The sequence below is a fragment of the Dendropsophus ebraccatus genome, chromosome 1 (genome assembly GCF_027789765.1).
Source record: "Dendropsophus ebraccatus isolate aDenEbr1 chromosome 1, aDenEbr1.pat, whole genome shotgun sequence".
NCBI classification, from domain to species: domain Eukaryota; kingdom Metazoa; phylum Chordata; class Amphibia; order Anura; family Hylidae; genus Dendropsophus; species Dendropsophus ebraccatus.
The window spans coordinates 199,273,525-199,291,020 of NC_091454.1; the positions used below are offsets into that span (position 1 = coordinate 199,273,525).

General features: G+C 41.3%; 1 protein-coding gene across 1 annotated transcript in view; it reads right to left on the reverse strand.

The window, feature by feature from the left end:
- Positions 1-17,496, reverse strand: part of LOC138766861 (zinc metalloproteinase-disintegrin-like VLAIP-B) — a 39,996-nt gene that overhangs the window by 16,820 nt on the left and 5,680 nt on the right. The window contains exons 2-8 of the mRNA XM_069944333.1: positions 14,359-14,441; positions 12,763-12,839; positions 6,905-6,983; positions 5,345-5,421; positions 4,780-4,954; positions 1,624-1,686; positions 1,308-1,379 (exon numbers count right to left, since the gene is read on the reverse strand). Of these exons, the coding sequence (XP_069800434.1) occupies positions 1,308-1,379; positions 1,624-1,686; positions 4,780-4,954; positions 5,345-5,421; positions 6,905-6,983; positions 12,763-12,839; positions 14,359-14,441 (626 nt within the window). The remainder of the gene's footprint in view (positions 1-1,307; positions 1,380-1,623; positions 1,687-4,779; positions 4,955-5,344; positions 5,422-6,904; positions 6,984-12,762; positions 12,840-14,358; positions 14,442-17,496) is intronic.

Sequence of the window (17,496 nt, forward strand, 5' to 3'; positions counted from 1 at the left end):
AGCCGATGCAGCCCGGCGCGCGCGCTGAGAGATGAGTCCAACACCCATAGAGAATGACAGGAGAGTCCAGCGCTCCGTCATTCTCTATGAGCGTTGGACTCATCTCTCAGCACGCGCGCCGGGCTGCAGCGGCTGATATCTCTGTGACCCGACCGGATCCAGAAGCAGGATTCGGCGGGATTAGGTGAGTATAGGGGGCTCTAACGGGGGGTCGGGAGCCTGTCACCCCGGCACGGGGGGTGAAAGGTTCCCTTTAAGGGCTTTGCGCCTATTTTTAGGTGAATAATTGGATTTTTCACCCATTTTTTTTCACCAAGTTCTATTTATGAACCAGTATTCGACAGGTGAATATTTTTTAGATGCAACTTTTTTTTTATCTGTCTGTTTTTTTTAGTATTCACCCCAAAAGTTTACAACGTTTTAAAAAGTCACTCAAACAGGTGCAGGGCTACGTCTGGTCAGTACCAGGTGAATATGCTTGCACAATTTTTGCAACTTTCATTTACTATTGCAGTGCTAGATTTTAACAAATCAGTCATCAAATATTGTAACAAAATATCCACCAATCCTCACTAGAATAGTGGCACACATTAGATGTCCCACTATGTGTCACCATATTCAGAGACCCATAACTTTTTGGGCTCATACTTTGTGAGTTGTTCACTAGTTTTTCTGTTTATAGCATTTACCTTGCGGTATATGTGTATTTTAATAGTTAATTGTTTGGGCTTTTGGGGATGCGGTGATACCAGTTTTAGTTATGTTTTATTTTGTAAAAGTTTTTTTTTTTTTTAGCTTTTATATTATGTTTTTATGCTTTACAAAAAAATTTTTAACCTTACTTTTAAAAGCCACTATGGGACCTCCTATACATTGCAGTACTTCTGCAATTATCAGTACTATATGGTGGTCGCAATCCTGTAACACCCTACCTAGGATGGAATAGGAGTACTAAGATGACAGACCTGGGGTCTTCATTAGGCCTCTTTTATTGATGTCAACTATTGACTGTGGCAGCTAAAAAGATAAAGAGGCTGGGATTGGCGATATCTCTGACCCTGGCCAGTGCAAATGAGTGTCTCCTGCTTTGGAGGACCAGACATGTCCATACATTTCATGAACATTTAAGTACAGTGTAATGTTTCCTTTTTCCTGTGGTGGCGCTGCAGGGAGATTCTCAGATAGAATGGATGTAATATGAAATTAAGCAATCCCACGCAGTGCTTATCAGTCCTCTGCTCTCTGTGCCCACCATTCCCGCAATCACTATATAATGATCAGATTTGCAGGGTCACCCATATACTCACCTCGTTGACGTAATTGATCATCTCAAAGATCCTCTGCTTGACATTCTCTGCGCTGCTGTTATATTTTGTAAACTAAAACAACATAAAAAAAATATAAAATTTATGATATACTGCTGTACACATTTTACTGGCCATGTTACATGGCTGTTTATTTCTTTATTGAAGCTGGATGTAATATCAGTACTACATTGTCCCAGGTAGTATTCAAAATATTGCTTCAGTACTGACAAAGGCTAATGTAACGCCAGTGTGACCCCCAGTCTCATCATGCTGTATACTCACACAGTATATACTTGTTACGGCTTGCTGTGCTTACCATGGTTTTATCTGCCACCACGTATATCTGTACGTATTTTTGAGACTTTAGAAAGGCCTGTTTCTAGAATAGATAAAAAAACAAAGTACTGTATATAAGATGTAGGTAACGCACAAAAATAATTGACGCTGTATTAAAAGTTTACATGTTAAAATTGTGAATGCCCACAAGAGGGCGCTCTCATTATACCTATATATATCTTAAAGGACAAGCTTTCATGTGGTTTCGATTGCCAACAGTCATTGCAGGTAGAACTGTTCTGCTGGGAATATGTGATAGATAGTAGATAGATAGATAGATAGATAGATAGATAGATAGATAGATAGTAGATAGATAGATAGATAGATAGATAGATAGATAGATAGTAGATAGATACTATCTCCTATCTATCTATCTATCTATCTATCTCCTATCTATCTCCTATCTATCTATCTATCTATCTATCTATCTATCTATCTATCTACTATCTATCTACTATCTCCTATCTATCTATCTCCTATCTATCTATCTATCTATCTATCTATCTATCTATCTATCTATCTACTATCTATCTCCTATCTCCTATCTATCTATCTCCTATCTGTCTATCTATCTATCTATCTATCTATCTATCTATCTATCTATCTATCTATCTATTATCTCCTATCTATCTATCTATCTATCTATCTATCCATCTATCTATCTATCTATCTATCTACTATCTCCTATCTATCTATCTATCTCTCTATCTATCTATCTCCTATCTATCTATCTATCTATCTATCTATCTATCTATCTATCTATCTATCTACTATCTATCTACTATCTCCTATCTATCTATCTCCTATCTATCTATCTATCTATCTATCTATCTATCTATCTATCTATCTATCTATCTACTATCTATCTACTATCTCCTATCTATCTATCTCCTATCTGTCTATCTATCTATCTATCTATCTATCTATCTAGAAAACTTGTATATAGGAGCAGCACTACCAGATGTCCCGAAGTGGGTGCCAGCGGGTGGCCGAGACCAAGGCTTCAACTTGAATATATGTAGAAATCCCCACAGCACTCCGGATTGGCAAAAACAAACGTGGTTTATTGCATGGTGAAACAGCACAAAATAGTCAGAAGCTTCTGACTATTTTGTGCTGTTTCACCATGCAATAAACCACGTTTGTTTTTGCCAATCCGGAGTGCTGTGGGGATTTCTACATATATCTATCTATCTATCTATCTATTATCTCCTATCTATCTATCTATCTATCTATCTATCTATCTATCTATCTATCTATCTATCTATCTACTATCTCCTATCTATCTATCTATCTATCTATCTATCTCTCTATCTATCTATCTCCTATCTATCTATCTATCTATCTATCTATCTATCTATCTATCTATCTATCTCCTATCTATCTATCTATCTATCTATCTATCTATCTATCTATCTACTATCTATCTACTATCTCCTATCTATCTATCTATCTATCTATCTATCTATCTATCTATCTATCTATCTATCTCCTATCTATCTATCTATCTATCTATCTATCTATCTATCTATCTATCTACTATCTATCTACTATCTCCTATCTATCTATCTATCTATCTATCTATCTATCTTCTATCTATCTATCTATCTATCTATCTATCTATCTATCTATCTATCTATCTATCATCTCCTATCTATCTATCTAGCAGAAACGATATAACTGCAGCACACCAGTCTTGTGGTGAAAAAATCGTGAATAGTTTATTCCATAAAGAAAAACACTCGGAACAGTGGTAGCGACGTTTCAGTCCTTCAATGTGGACTTTTCTCAAGCTCCACATTGAAGGACTGAAACGTCGCTACCACTGTTCCGAGTGTTTTTCTTTATGGAATAAACTATTCACGATTTTTTCACCACAAGACTGGTGTGCTGCAGTTATATCGTTTCTGCTATCTACATACACCCTTGGATCAGGGTGATACCGCTGGCACCCAGCATTCATCTAGTTCTGAGTGCCACACGTTTTTGAAGAGTCTATCTATCTATCTATCTATCTATCTCCTATCTATCTATCTATCTATCTATCTATCTATCTCCTATCTATCTATCTATCTATCTATCTCTCTATCTCTCTACCTAGAACAATTTTTTTTTTTTACATTTTTACATGGTGAAGGACAGGGATAGTTTCCTCCCAGTTGGCAGAGAGGATCATACCCCAAAGTAGAAAGTAAAATCTATAAGGGACAGATAGGAAATGAGAGAAGATTCCCCTTATAGGTATAATCAGAGGAGAATGGGAACATGTCATATGCTAAAAGGATTTAGTGAGGAGCAGAATGTACAATGTAGGATAGTGATCTGCCCTGGCAGACACGTGCTGCACAAGCGGAGTCATGCGGTCTCTACTGACTGGACGGGACAGGACTGGTGAGAGACTGGTATGTATAATGCAACCAGATACTGCGACCGCAGCCGCCACATCATGGACACATAGGGGCAGAGAATCCTTGTGTCCCAGGAGTAAAAAGAGCCATTGTCATGAGAAAATCCTAGTGATTCCCCAACGGAATGGGATCAGATGGGTTAAAAACTCATACAGGTCTGATTATATATTATTAATAATAATAATAATAATAATAATAATAATAATAATAATAATATACATCACCCTTAAAGGGGTACTCCAGTGAATTTTTTTTCTTTCAAATTTTCAAAAACTTATATAGATTCATAGTTTACTTCTATTTAAAAATCTCAAGTCTTCCCATACTTATGAGCTGCTGTATGTCGTGCAGGAAGTGGTGTATTCTCTCCAGTCTGACACAGTTCTCTCTGCTGCCACCTCTGTCCATGTCAGGAACTGTCCAGAACAGGAGAGGTTTTATATAGGGATTTGCTGCTGCTCTGGACAGTTCCTGTCATGGACAAAGGTGGCAGCAGAGAGCACTGTGTCCTACTAAAAAGAAAACATTTCCTGCAGAACATACAGCAGCTGATAAGTATGGGAAGACTTGAGATTTTTAAATAGAAGTTTATTACAAATCTATACAACTTTCCGCCACCAGTTCATTTGAAAGATTTTTTTTTGCTTGATAATCCCTAATATCCTAAATAGATGTTTCAGTGACACCTATAAGAATCTTCTTACAAGGGGTGAATTAAATGGTCGTACCTCAAAATTGCTGGATCGTGAGGATTTGGAGGTTTTTCCCTCAGTCCAAGTGGTATTAGTCACCCCGCAGGTCAGAGGAGTGTCTTCTTTGGTCTCAAACACAGCGTGATCTCCAGTATCTGTCTGATTCAGCGGCTCTATCAGGTATCTGCGGTTTCGGGTATGGATAAGACCTCTGCCAAGAAGAGTAAAGACACCCGTATTGATGTCATTATTTTATAGATGCTCTTTACATACATTACCTCAGGAAACAATATGGCTGCCACCACACCAGGGGTTTATTAGTCATAGATTTCTATGAGAAATATCAATATTATGGGATGTCTCATGTGACTGCACAGGCCGCAGGTTGCACAATCCGTTAATAGGACGGTACAGAACATGAAAAGTGTTACTATACATGGCGGTCAGCTCTTCCTCAATGTAAGAACAGTAAACAGCCGATATTAGGTGTAATTACCTGTAATTATCTATAATTACTGCGGAAGGGAAGGACGATAATTGAAGGCTGGATGGCCCGGGCTATGTTATCACTGACATCTCATGTGGGATTGTCCCTGCTTACCTAAGGCCCGTACAGGTACAAATGCTGAGCGTGGAGCCATCTTCTTCCTTCACACGGCCCTGGTAGCAGCAATGGTCCTGCAAGAGAGTAAGAATATAGATAATTTTATATATATATATATATATATATATATATATATATATATATATATATATTAGATTATAGAGACTAAACTACAGTGTGTGGTAGAGACAATGGAGAAAATAAAGGGTAAAGCTACAGGGGGTGGGGAACAGGGAACAGTCATGTCCAGGCCTTATTGCCTAAAGCTCCACATACACCTTATATTTTTGTCCAGCCAGTATGAAGTGTATGGGGCCGACCATTTACAGATGATGTTGGTGAAGATAGGGGATTAGGCATGATGGAAAATCACCGTCCAACCCCTTTGTTCTGGGAGAGATAAGCCACAGCTAGAGCTCTCTGTCCATGGATTAACCCTCCCCATAGAGAACACAGGATCGCTCAGCGAGCAGAGGAGGGACGCTGGACAGGAGAGATAACTATCGGTGGAACAATTGTTTGACCAGCAGTTATTGAAGGTTTATGGCTTCCTTAAAGGGGGCCCTCATTAGTGTTGTAAATGGCACATGGTGAGCAGAAATCTTGTTATAATTTTATAGTGTTTATAATTTCAGCAACATCTCTGAAGAGAATTTAGATGTAAAATATCAGGTTAACATTAAATGGCAGTGACATTTACTGTATTTGGCACAACCCACAAGGCATGGAGGGTGGTGCCTAGTGTACTTGCTTTTATTGAAAATCCTCTTACTGTATACCACATGGTGCCCAATCATTCAATTAAAAAATTCTAATGAACATAAAATACCATGCCCTAGTAAAATTTGTAAGATCAGGGGTGGCTTTTTTTTTAAAAATCCAATAACTGACTAGGCCAGATGTGGCAATTGATGCCATAACGCACCAGTGGTCATCCAGCCTTTTAACCGATTTTGAAATTGAGAACCACATAGGCTGTAGCATACTTTCTCCTTAAAGGCATCTGGACCAGACATGCCAGAGTAGGAGACAGCTCTGCACAGTTCCTGACATGGACAGAGGTGGCAGCAGAGAGCACTGTGTCAGACTGAAAATAAAACACATACAGATACAGCAGCTGATAAGCATGGGAAGACTTGAGATTTTTTTTAATAGAAGTAAATTACAAATTTATATAACTTTCTGACACCAGTTGATTTGAAAGAAAAAGATTTTCGCTGGACAACCCTTTTAAGGGTACAATCACACGTACAGGATCTGCAGCAGATTTGATGGTGCAGATTCAAAGCAAATCTGCAGCTTCAAATCTGGGCCATCAAATCTGCTGCAGATTCTGTACATGTGAACGCACCCTTAAAGTACAAGGGGTGTCCTGTGGACTGGGCCTGGGAGCTCACAGCATCATGATTAATTATGATGCTAGGAGATGCTAAGCAGTTTAGAAGTTTATGTTAGTGTACTGACACAGCCGCAATAGCTAGAGAGCCAGAGGTTACATAATGTTGGCAGGAATTAAGCCTGACTATGCGCCCTGGACTATGCCATGACATTATATACCTGGCCCTGTGGTTTGGTTGTTATCGGAGTCCCATCATCTCCATACCGGGTCACTGTGAAATCTTCAGCTAAAAGACCTCTGCAATAAAACAGAAGGAGGTGTCACCAATAGAAGAATTATTCGGCCACATGTCAAGGTCCTGAGACAATGTACATAAAGCTTAATCCCTGTGTAAAGAAAAGTAGTTCGGCAACTTTGTAATATAGTTTGAGCCTTAAATCCCTAGGAGCCAAATAGCTTGGACTCCAGATGATGCTTTCTCTCTACAATGATACAGTGTACCAAATCCTCAGCACATGACAGCGAATGGTGCTGCAGAAGTATTAGACAATTACCAGGTCTGGATACAACTGCAGCAAAATGTCAGCTGTGAGAAATATTACTTCTCTTCAGGTTTTCAGCCTCTGCATGTGACCAATAGGGTCATGGAAATAGGAACTTCAACACAGAGTTTCCATTATAGTCATTGAACATTATTGAGATAAATTGGAAAAAACCCCTAAGGCTCGGTTCATCCTTACTATTTTCAAGTAAAAAAATTGGACACCATGACAGAAACCCAACCGACCCTAATAAAACACATGGGGTCCATCGTGCGCTTTGTGTCTTTCATGCAGCGGATCTGGATGACGGAGAAAAACAACAGAAAATCTTAGTGATGTCAGTCAGTAGAGTATGCGATCTCTAATGGACCAATTGCTTTTCTGCAGCTCTTTCTCTGCTCCGCCCCCGAGGAACAATTGCAGTTTCCACCTCTGCCAAACATGGAAGATCCTGGGGCTCTTGAATTTCTAAATAAGTTGGACGTTGGTTGATAATCCTTCTGGCAATAAAGATGGCCTAGTTAAAGCCTTTGTCATCTACATTGGCTTCTAGAAAATAGAATGCAAACCTGTTGGCTTTATGATGCCGAGTGGCATGAATGGATGTACTTTATACTGGAGCTTTCAGTTCTGGAATATAGGACCACTTATAGGCTAGCCAGGGGTAGGGTCCGCGGCTCTCCAGCTGTTGCAAAACTACAACTCCCATCATGCCTGGACAGCCAAAGCTAAAGCTTTGGCTGTCCAGGCATGATGGGAGTTGTAGTTTTGCAACAGCTGGAGAGCCAAGATTCCCTACCCCTGGGCTAGACCCATTACTAATAAACAAGTAGATCAGTGAATGGGTGGACAATGTAATCCTTCACAGCCTGGTAATCCCCATTCCATCAGGTTAATTATTATTAATCTCCATGTGATAAGAGGGAAAGTGCTGCAGAGATCTACCTTACAAGGACTACATCATAAAGTCTCCACATATGGCCTTAAAGGGATTACAAGGCACCTTGTCTTATTTACATAGACCTGTAGATGGGTAAGACCAGGGGTCAGCTCTTATGGGAAATTATTATGTCATTGCCGTCATGTACAACAGCGCTCACTCAAAGTCTAAACCACAATGAATAACATAAAGCTCCCACAAGCAACAAAGAGGTTTGGTAATTGGAAAACTATAGAACAAAGGCCCCCAAACCGTGATTTATGTCTATTTGACCAATTTGACCCATCTAGTCCTGTGCTCTCATTAGTGTTTATTAGGTGTCTGGTATAGGAAGTCTTGGTAGGAGCAGCAGTCCTACCCTGAGGAAATCCCAGATTGATTATTATAGTAAGTTTCAGTTACTGTATGAAGATGCGTAATGGCCGGATGTGGCCATAAACATTATTATTATATATTTTTGAAGAAGGAAATAGAGTTGCACTCACCGAGTAAAATTCTTTGTCTTTATTTCTTCATTTATAAAAATAAACAATATACGGACATGTTGCGGACAAACATGAGTGCAGACGCCATAAAGGTGCTGGTGACAGGCTGTTTCACGCCAGGTGGTCCGTAGAAGCGTTGTAAGGGGCGTGAAACAGCCTTTTACCAGCACCTTCGTGGCGTCTGCACTTATGTTTTCTGCACCATATCCGTATATTGTTTATTTTTATAAATAAAGACAAAGAATTTTACTTTTTATTTTACACGGTGAGTGCAACTCTATTTCCTTCTTCAAAAATATATGACTATACAGTACTTCTATGTACAATTTGAGTTGGCACCTCCGATATTTTTTTGCTACTGTTTTGTGTTGCCATTTAGCCTGAATGCCTGATGCGACTTGTAGTGCCACCATCAACTCCTTTGTGTTATGGAAATATTATTATTATTATTATTATTATTATTATTATTATTATTATTATTATTATTATTATTATTATGGATGAGTTCATGCCCACATGCAGTGTGCAATGGCCAATAGGCACTTTCTGCCAATAGATTGCAAGTGCAATGTTAGAACTGCAATGTTTTGTTAAGTTTTTTTTTTATTATATATTGAAAAGTTTTGTAACCTTCTAATACACTTGAATTCCTTACAGTTTCCATGGTCTTTGTTTGCTGTCCTTGAAGGGAAGGGTTCTTGTACAGACTGTAAAATTCTACAAATGCAGTCTGATACTCCTCACAGCTGAAAGCTAGCTATAATAATACACCGCCTAGACAATCCCATGTAAGAAATACCTCTGCAGCCCAAAGAAGAGTGACGGCTCTGTGGATATGATTTGTCTGTAAGAAGTGGGTTTGTGGGTTTTAACCTTTTTGTGCACAGTAAGCAGTATTGCTGATATAATGAGGAAATGAAACAGGTAGTAGCTTTTTATTCTTTTAGGTTAGCATGTGAATCCCTTTAAAGTGCTTATCTATTTAAACTGACTCTGGATAACCTGTTCTGTACCGCATTGTTCAGAGAAGGCATGGATGCAAGTGAACTTTTCAATGTGCAATGCCTTTTCCTGCCTGTGGTGGTGCTGCAGGGAATCTAAACACTTATGACAAGATTTCCCCTCACTTTCAGCAGGAGAACACATTATTTTCAGCTAATTGTCGATAGACTCTTCTGTATTAGACAGCCTGATTAGTGGGGTAAGGTCGCTTACAGATCAGTGTTCACTTACAGAGCCTATTACACGACTTGATGATCGTCCGTTAAGGGCTGCACGGCCATTGCCTTTAGGTGTACTCTATGTTGATATATAAAAAATAATAAACATGTTAGTTACCTCTTTACACTCCCCTGATGTCCTCCTGGCTTGTTTAGCCCCGTTCACACTGAGCAAGAACGTCGGAATCCTGTAGTGCTCATTGTCCTGCTTTGAGTGAAGGAGAGGGCGCGTGCTCCTCCGCTGTCGCTGCTCTCCGCTCAAAGAAATGACATTTCTTTAAAGGACAAGTCCGGCGAAAATTATTTTTTTATATGTTATTACTTATGGAAAGTTATACAATTTTCTAATGTACATTAATTATGGGAAATGCTCATATACTGCTATTTCCCTTAATTTAGTGTATCAGGAAGTGTTAGAATTATCTCTGAAGCAGTGACGTCACGACCAACGGTGTAATTCCTATGGCGTGTCCAGCAGGGGGCGCTCTATATATAGAAGTCAATGAGTACCATTGACTTCTATATATAGGGCGCCCCTGCTGGACACTCCATAGGAATTACAGTGTATGTAATGTAATGTAATGTAATGCACTGTACTGTTGTGACTTTATGAATACATTTATGGAATACTTTGGGGAGCAAGTGTCCTTGCTCCCCAAAGTATCCCATAAATCTATTCAATGAATACATTTGCAGGGCACCGAGCAGGGAGGGAGAGAGGTGCCATCTACCTCCCCCCTCCCTCCCTGCTCGGTGCTGGGCACATATACAAAGTACTACTCCCCCATTATATGCAGATAATGGGGGAGTAGTACCTGTGCTATCCCTATCACCGCCGCCGCTCACACAGGGGCTGCTATTCATCGCGCCGCTGATTCCCCGCCGCCCGCGCCGCTCCTAACTACCCGCCCGCTCGCTCGCCCGCCCCGTTCCTGGCCGCCGCTCTCTGCTCATGCCGGCCGCGTCAGCCCGCCCCCACCCCGGCCGGGGACACCAGGAAGCGCCATGCTCCCGGCCGGGGTGGGGGTGGGCTGACGCGGCCGGCATGAGCAGAGAGCGGCGGCCAGGAACGGGGCGGGCGAGCGAGCGGGCGGGTAGTTAGGGGCGGCGGGGAATCAGCGGCGCGATGAATAGCAGCCCCTGTGTGAGCGGCGGTGGCGGCGGTGATAGGGATAGCAAAAGGTACTACTCCCCCATTATCTGCAGATAATGGGGGAGTAGTACTTTGTATATGTTCCCAGCACCGAGCAGGGAGGGGGGAGGTAGATGGCACCTCTCTCCCTCCCTGCTCGGTGCCCTCCTGTATTCATTGAATACATTTATGGGATACTTTGGGGAGCAAGGACACTTGCTCCCCAAAGTATTCCATAAATGTATTCATAAAGTCACAACAGTACAGTGCATTACATTACATTACATACACTGTAATTCCTATGGAGTGTCCAGCAGGGGCGCACTATATATAGAAGTCAATGGTACTCATTGACTTCTATATATAGAGCGCCCCCTGCTGGACACTCCATAGGAATTACACCGTTGGTCGTGACGTCACTGCTTCAGAGATAATTCTAACACTTCCTGATACACTAAATTAAGGGAAATAGCAGTATATGAGCATTTCCCATAATTAATGTACATTAGAAAATTGTATAACTTTCCATAAGTAATAACATATAAAAAAATAATTTTCGCCGGACTTCTCCTTTAAGCGTAGAGGGGAGGAAGCGGACACGCGTGCGGCCTCTCCTTCACTCACAGTGAGACACTGAGCACAGCAGAATTCTATTGTTCCTGCTCATTGTGAACAGAGCCTTTTTTGCGTTTCCCACTGACCACAGCCACTTCTGAACCTGTCTCAGCAGTGACAGGCTGCTCTGCCAATCACCTACCGAAATGGAACAGCCCTGTGGCCAGTGATTGGCTGAGCGGGCTGTCAGCTGGGTTGTCAGAAGTGTTGGCGGCAGCTGCAGTCAGCTGGGGACTTGGAGACATGGCAGGAGAACACAAGCATGGAGAGGTAAGTATCATCTTTATTATTTTCTATACACCTTTCATAAGCCATCGACTGCACATCACCTATTACACGGAGCGGTATGTGTCCAGCAGGCAATGATTTTTTAACTTTTTGAAAGACACGACTGGCTCTTTGGCTGATCGCTCTCTTTATTACAAAAAAACGGCCTGATTCAGAAGATAATGGCTCCATGTAATATGGCCCTAATGGTGTGTTTACACAGAAAGATTTATCTGACAGATTTTTGAAGCCAAAGCCAGGAACAGACTATAAACAGGGAACATGTCATAAAGGAAAGACTGAGATTTCTCCTCTTTTCAAATCCGTTCCCGGCTTTGGCTTCCAAAATCTGTCAGATAAATCTGTCTGTGTAAACGCACCATAAGGATCATATAAAGCGGATGACCCTTTTAACTCTTTAATTAAGGTTTTTAACCTCCTATCAAGATATATCTTCAAAGAAAGAAGACTGTAAATTCTCCTTGTGTTATCATCAGACACCTGTGATATTTACAGAGACGGATTCTTATCCCAACTGGTTATTTTACTCAGAAAGATCACAACAAGTAAGGCCGGCTTTAGGCCGGTCAATAAAACAGAGGAAGTTGGCTGTGGAGATATGCAAATGGCTACTAGGATATAGGTTCTTCTGGTGGTGAAATGCAAATATTGATCTGGAAGTGCACACAAACAATTGAGCTGAATTCACCTTGTAGTGTCTATTATACACGAGAAAACTATTGACTATGGACAATGTACCCAACCCATTGCAAAACTACAACTCCCATCATGCCCTGAGAGCTTCAGTAATAGTAGTTCCTGTTGGATAGGTGCAGATTAGGGAAACCTGGTCTAGTAGTAATGGGGAGACTCACTCTGTCTTCTCCAGATGTAGAACTACAGGTTTCCCATCCACGTGCAGCTTGTACTGGACCAGATCCGGATATTTGCTCTGTGCAGAATAGAGAAAAACAGATAGTAAAAAAGAAATAGTTGCAATGATAACACATCAATCCCTACTATATAACTCATTGGGAGGTTAGTCACCATAAAATGCTCAGGGACAGAGGCCAAGACTATTCAGATTACATTGAGACCTGTTATAATTATAAGTTCTGAGTTACACAGCGACTATGTGATGTCTGCTATAAGTAGGTCACCAAACTAGAGCAACTTTCACCTGTTTTGAGTCACTAAACTTTTTCCTTGAGTCATATTACTATAAGAGGTAAATCTAAAACGTATTCATCAGCCATTATTGCATAAGGTCTCCTACCTATGACGTGCAACATTGTCTCTGTATTCAGTTGCGCACATTAAATTGTTCTTCCATTAGATATGATCTTAAAGGGGTTATCCAGTGCTACAAAAACATGGCCACTTTTCCCCCTACTGTTGTCTCCAGTTCAGGTGCAGTTTGCAGTTAAGCTCCATTTACTTCAATGGAACTGAGTTTCAAAACCCCACCCAAACTGGAGACAACAGTAGGGGGAAAGTGGCCATGTTTTTGTAGCGCTGGATAACCCCTTTAAGCTGGTCATACATTTCAGATAACTGTAGGCTGACAACTATCTCTCTTGATAACCCAATTCATATGTGAGCTTGATTCAGCTACCTCTTGGAGCTGCTTTTATCTTTCCATATTAAAAGACAACATGCCCAACTACTCTCTAACCCAACACCTACTGTCAGAGGAGAGTTGGGAAGCCACCATACACAATATGGATGGATGTCTGATCTCATAAACATCGGTGGGTTTGGTCAATGTCTATGGCCATCTTTAGTCTGGTTGGTACCTTCTCCAGAACCTACCATTGATGACCCCTGAATCTTGAATCTATCTCAGTGGCAAAGTCACCCTGGATGGGGTTGTCTTCTGCTAACTCTGGGGGCCATTTTTTTTTTCATTCACAGGGGCTACTGGTGGACTGAACAAACCCTACATAGGACTGCCCCAAACTTTTTCCTGTTAAAATTCTGGAGTTTCCAAGTAGACCAAACCCTATAATTCATGTTTTACAGCTGCGATGAGTGATGAGGACTAACGTTTAATCTAGGATTTTGAGTGCAAGCAAAATTATACCAGAAAACACCTCACCAGGGTGTAACCTCTACACATTTCACCAAAACAAAAGTCCTCAGGCAGTCAAGGGGAAAGTGTTACACCCTTCTTTTAATATGCTAATGTAGACCACAAATTAGGTCTTTCGCCATGCTTATGCACAAAAGTGCGAAAAAAACTACTTAAAAAAACCCACATTAAAATGCCAAAACCAGCTGTATTATATCACTTTCTTTTACAGCTGTAAAAATAAAATATCAAAAAAATATAAAATAAAATATAAAAATAAACAACAAAAAATGTTACATAAAAGATGCAGAGAGAAATCCTACTACTCGGTGAAACAACGGACAAGTGACCTATTACATGGACAGATCTTCCTGCACGGACGGAGGTGAAGGTACATTACCTGTGTGTCTCGCTTGTGCTGGGAATGGATTTTTTCGGGAACCACTAGCTGGTATTTCTCCCCCTCTGGTATTCTATGAAACGCTGGGAAGAATGAAATATAAAAATTATTGTCAAGATATAAAAGGTATACATCCCAATAAAGATATGAAATAAAGTCGCTTATCAATGTGACTACAGATCCCAAAATATTTCATGTAACATATTTCCTACGTTATATCAGTGGATACAGATCTCACTCTCAGGCTGACATTACAGGCAGTCATAGTCATTGCTATTCATTGTCTATTAGTGATTGTATCTTTTTGATTGGTTTTGGTATGCTGAGTAAACTGCACCAATTAGTTTAGCTATGATTGTATGACGCTACACCAAGAGGCACTCCTGACAGACAGTTGCAGATCTGGGATCTCAATGTCAAAGGAATTTCCACTACACTGAGCTCCACCAAGGTGATTGCACGCTATTAGAGTTTAGCGAACCATGAGCACACTCAGGTTTGTCCGCACCTCTATGGAAGAGTATTGTGGGCATGCTCTATGACCTTAGCAGACAGGGTGAATTGTAAATCTGCTCTGTGTTATCTGTATTGATATAATATTGCCCTGTGTAACAGGCCCAGCAATTGGCCAGTGGGGTCACATGGGACATGAGGCCAATAATAATAGAGGCAAAGAGCTGCGTAAGTGAACCAGTGATTGTTCATGTAGTCCTCCTATTGCAATGTACTGTCCATCTGAGACCAGTCTTACCTGTCAGGAGTAGTCGCCAGATACCCCCCCTTTATTTTGTTTTTCTCCATTTTCTCATTTTTTATATTGTAACGATAATCTGTAGGAATGTTTTTTGTCACAGCCCTTTATCCTACAGAAGTAATTTGTTCAAAGCTGGAAGGACGACTATCGTGTTATCAGTCTCCAGCTTATGGCTAAGCCTCTGTTATTATACTATAAGAGTTTGGGGTATTATAACATTGCTTGTTATTAACTATCTAAGCCTTGTGGCGAGGTTTTAGCCACAAAATGTTTGTGTGCTGTTTAATTATTATGGTCTTCTGTGTAATTATACAATGCTACAACTTGTAATCCTCCGAGACGTTTGCTGGTTTCATACAGAGTCATTCTCCCGGCCCACCACACTTTTATGGAAGAGATTGCAGGACGTGTTACAGTCCAGAACCCTGTGTGTTTCTAGCAATATGGTAGGTCAAAAAAGGAAGACCTCCCTTCCCCAACTGATCAAGCCTGAGCTTTGCTTGGCCGCCTAGGCCACGTTCAGTACACCTAAATGTATTACAAGGCTCAGTGGTGGGTGTCAAAACTGCAAGATTTCAAGATTATCTTTTAAAAACTTACTCCAACTCTGGAAGTCTCTACAGGAGGATAAAGGTGCCCATACAGTTGGTCAAACTCTCCATACAGGTGCCCATACAGTTGGCCAAACTGTCCACCAGGCTATGTTCACACTACGTATATTTGAGGCTGTATGTTTGAGGCTGTATAGCAACCAAAACCAGGAGTGGATTGAAAACACAGAAATGATCTGTTCACATAATGTTGTAATTGAGTGGATGGCCGTCATTTAATGGCAAATATGTGCTGTTATTTTAAAACAACGGCTGTTGTATTGAAATAATGGAAGTTATTTACCGTTATATGGCGGCCATCCACTCAATTACAACATTATGTGAACAGATCCTTTATGTGTTTTCAATCCACTCCTGGTTTTGGTTGCTATGAGGACCTGACATGAGGACCAAATACAGCCTCAAATATACGTAGTGTGAACTTAGCCTAAAGGTGCCCATACAGTTGACCAAACTGTCCATACAGGTGCCCATACAGTTGGCCAAACTGTCCATAAAGGTGCCCATACAGTTGGCCAAACTGTCCATACAGGTGCCCATACAGTTGGCCAAACTGTCCATACAGGCGCCTATACAGTTGGCCAAGCTGTCTGGCTGCAGCTCCCTCCTCCCTAGAGGATGGGAAAACAAGTGTTGGCCGAATTAATGTTTGGCCGACTGCTATTGAAGGTTTATGCCCACCACCTTTGGCCTTAACTTGGTCCCAAGGAGCTGTATTAGGTCTATTGCAGCTAAGGCACTCACAGTGGGTCCTATTGGCTGTGCACATGGTCACAGCTTTACTCTTTGACCTTCTTATTACCTCCTCCTTTTATTACCCATGCCCGTCTAATGGCAGTGCCCTGGTGCAGCACTCACTATGGTAATACTGCCCGTCCATCAGCACTGGACTCTCCTTGGATTTGCATAAAAGATGGATTTTGCTGGAAGATAGGAAACTCTCTTCCCTGGCAACCAGTAATACCATGGGGCACATTTATCATTTAAGCACCTGGTGTATACCACATTCAGTTTGAACAAAATCTGCACCTCTTTTGTGGAGTAAGCCCCGCTCACCTGATGGTTGGGTGCGGCAAGGCGGGGAGGAGGCTGTCCTCTACCAGCTCTGTGTCACATGATCAGTTGGGCTCATAATGTAAGTCTATAGAGCCCGACTGATTATGCTGACAATCGTGACGGTTCTGAACACTCAGACCTAGACTGATCAAAACTTTTGACATCTATGACATGTCAAAAGTTTTCTATGGTGACAGTGACACTTTAAGGTCGGCGTACTCTTATCTCCTTCCCTTCAGTCCCTCATACTCCACCCTCCACATACCTGTTAGTCGAAAACTCCCTTAGAAGTGGGTTTTCCTACGGCCCTTTCACACGGCCGACTAAGCAGCACAAATGGGCGCCAATCAGTAAGATCAGCGCTCATCTACACGGCCTTCACAAGGCTCCATCAGTCATAAAGCCAGATCACACAAATGGTCACTGGATCATTCAGGCAGCCTGTTCATAGTCATAGATCAAAGTCGCCAAACATCCTTACTTACATAATAATCGCACAAAAGACACGATCAGCAGACAAACAAGTCATTTCTCATCCCTCATCTGATCGCTGGCCGTTTTACATGGGCCAAATGAATGTTCCTGTTTGTCAAAACTGTGGTCCATGTAGAAAGTCCCTTGTTTCAGTCACTTGAGAAGATCGCTCGCTTGCATCACTATTGGGTTCTCCCTTGGACCATGCAAACGTTGCACTTTAAGCATTAGGAGGCAACCCCA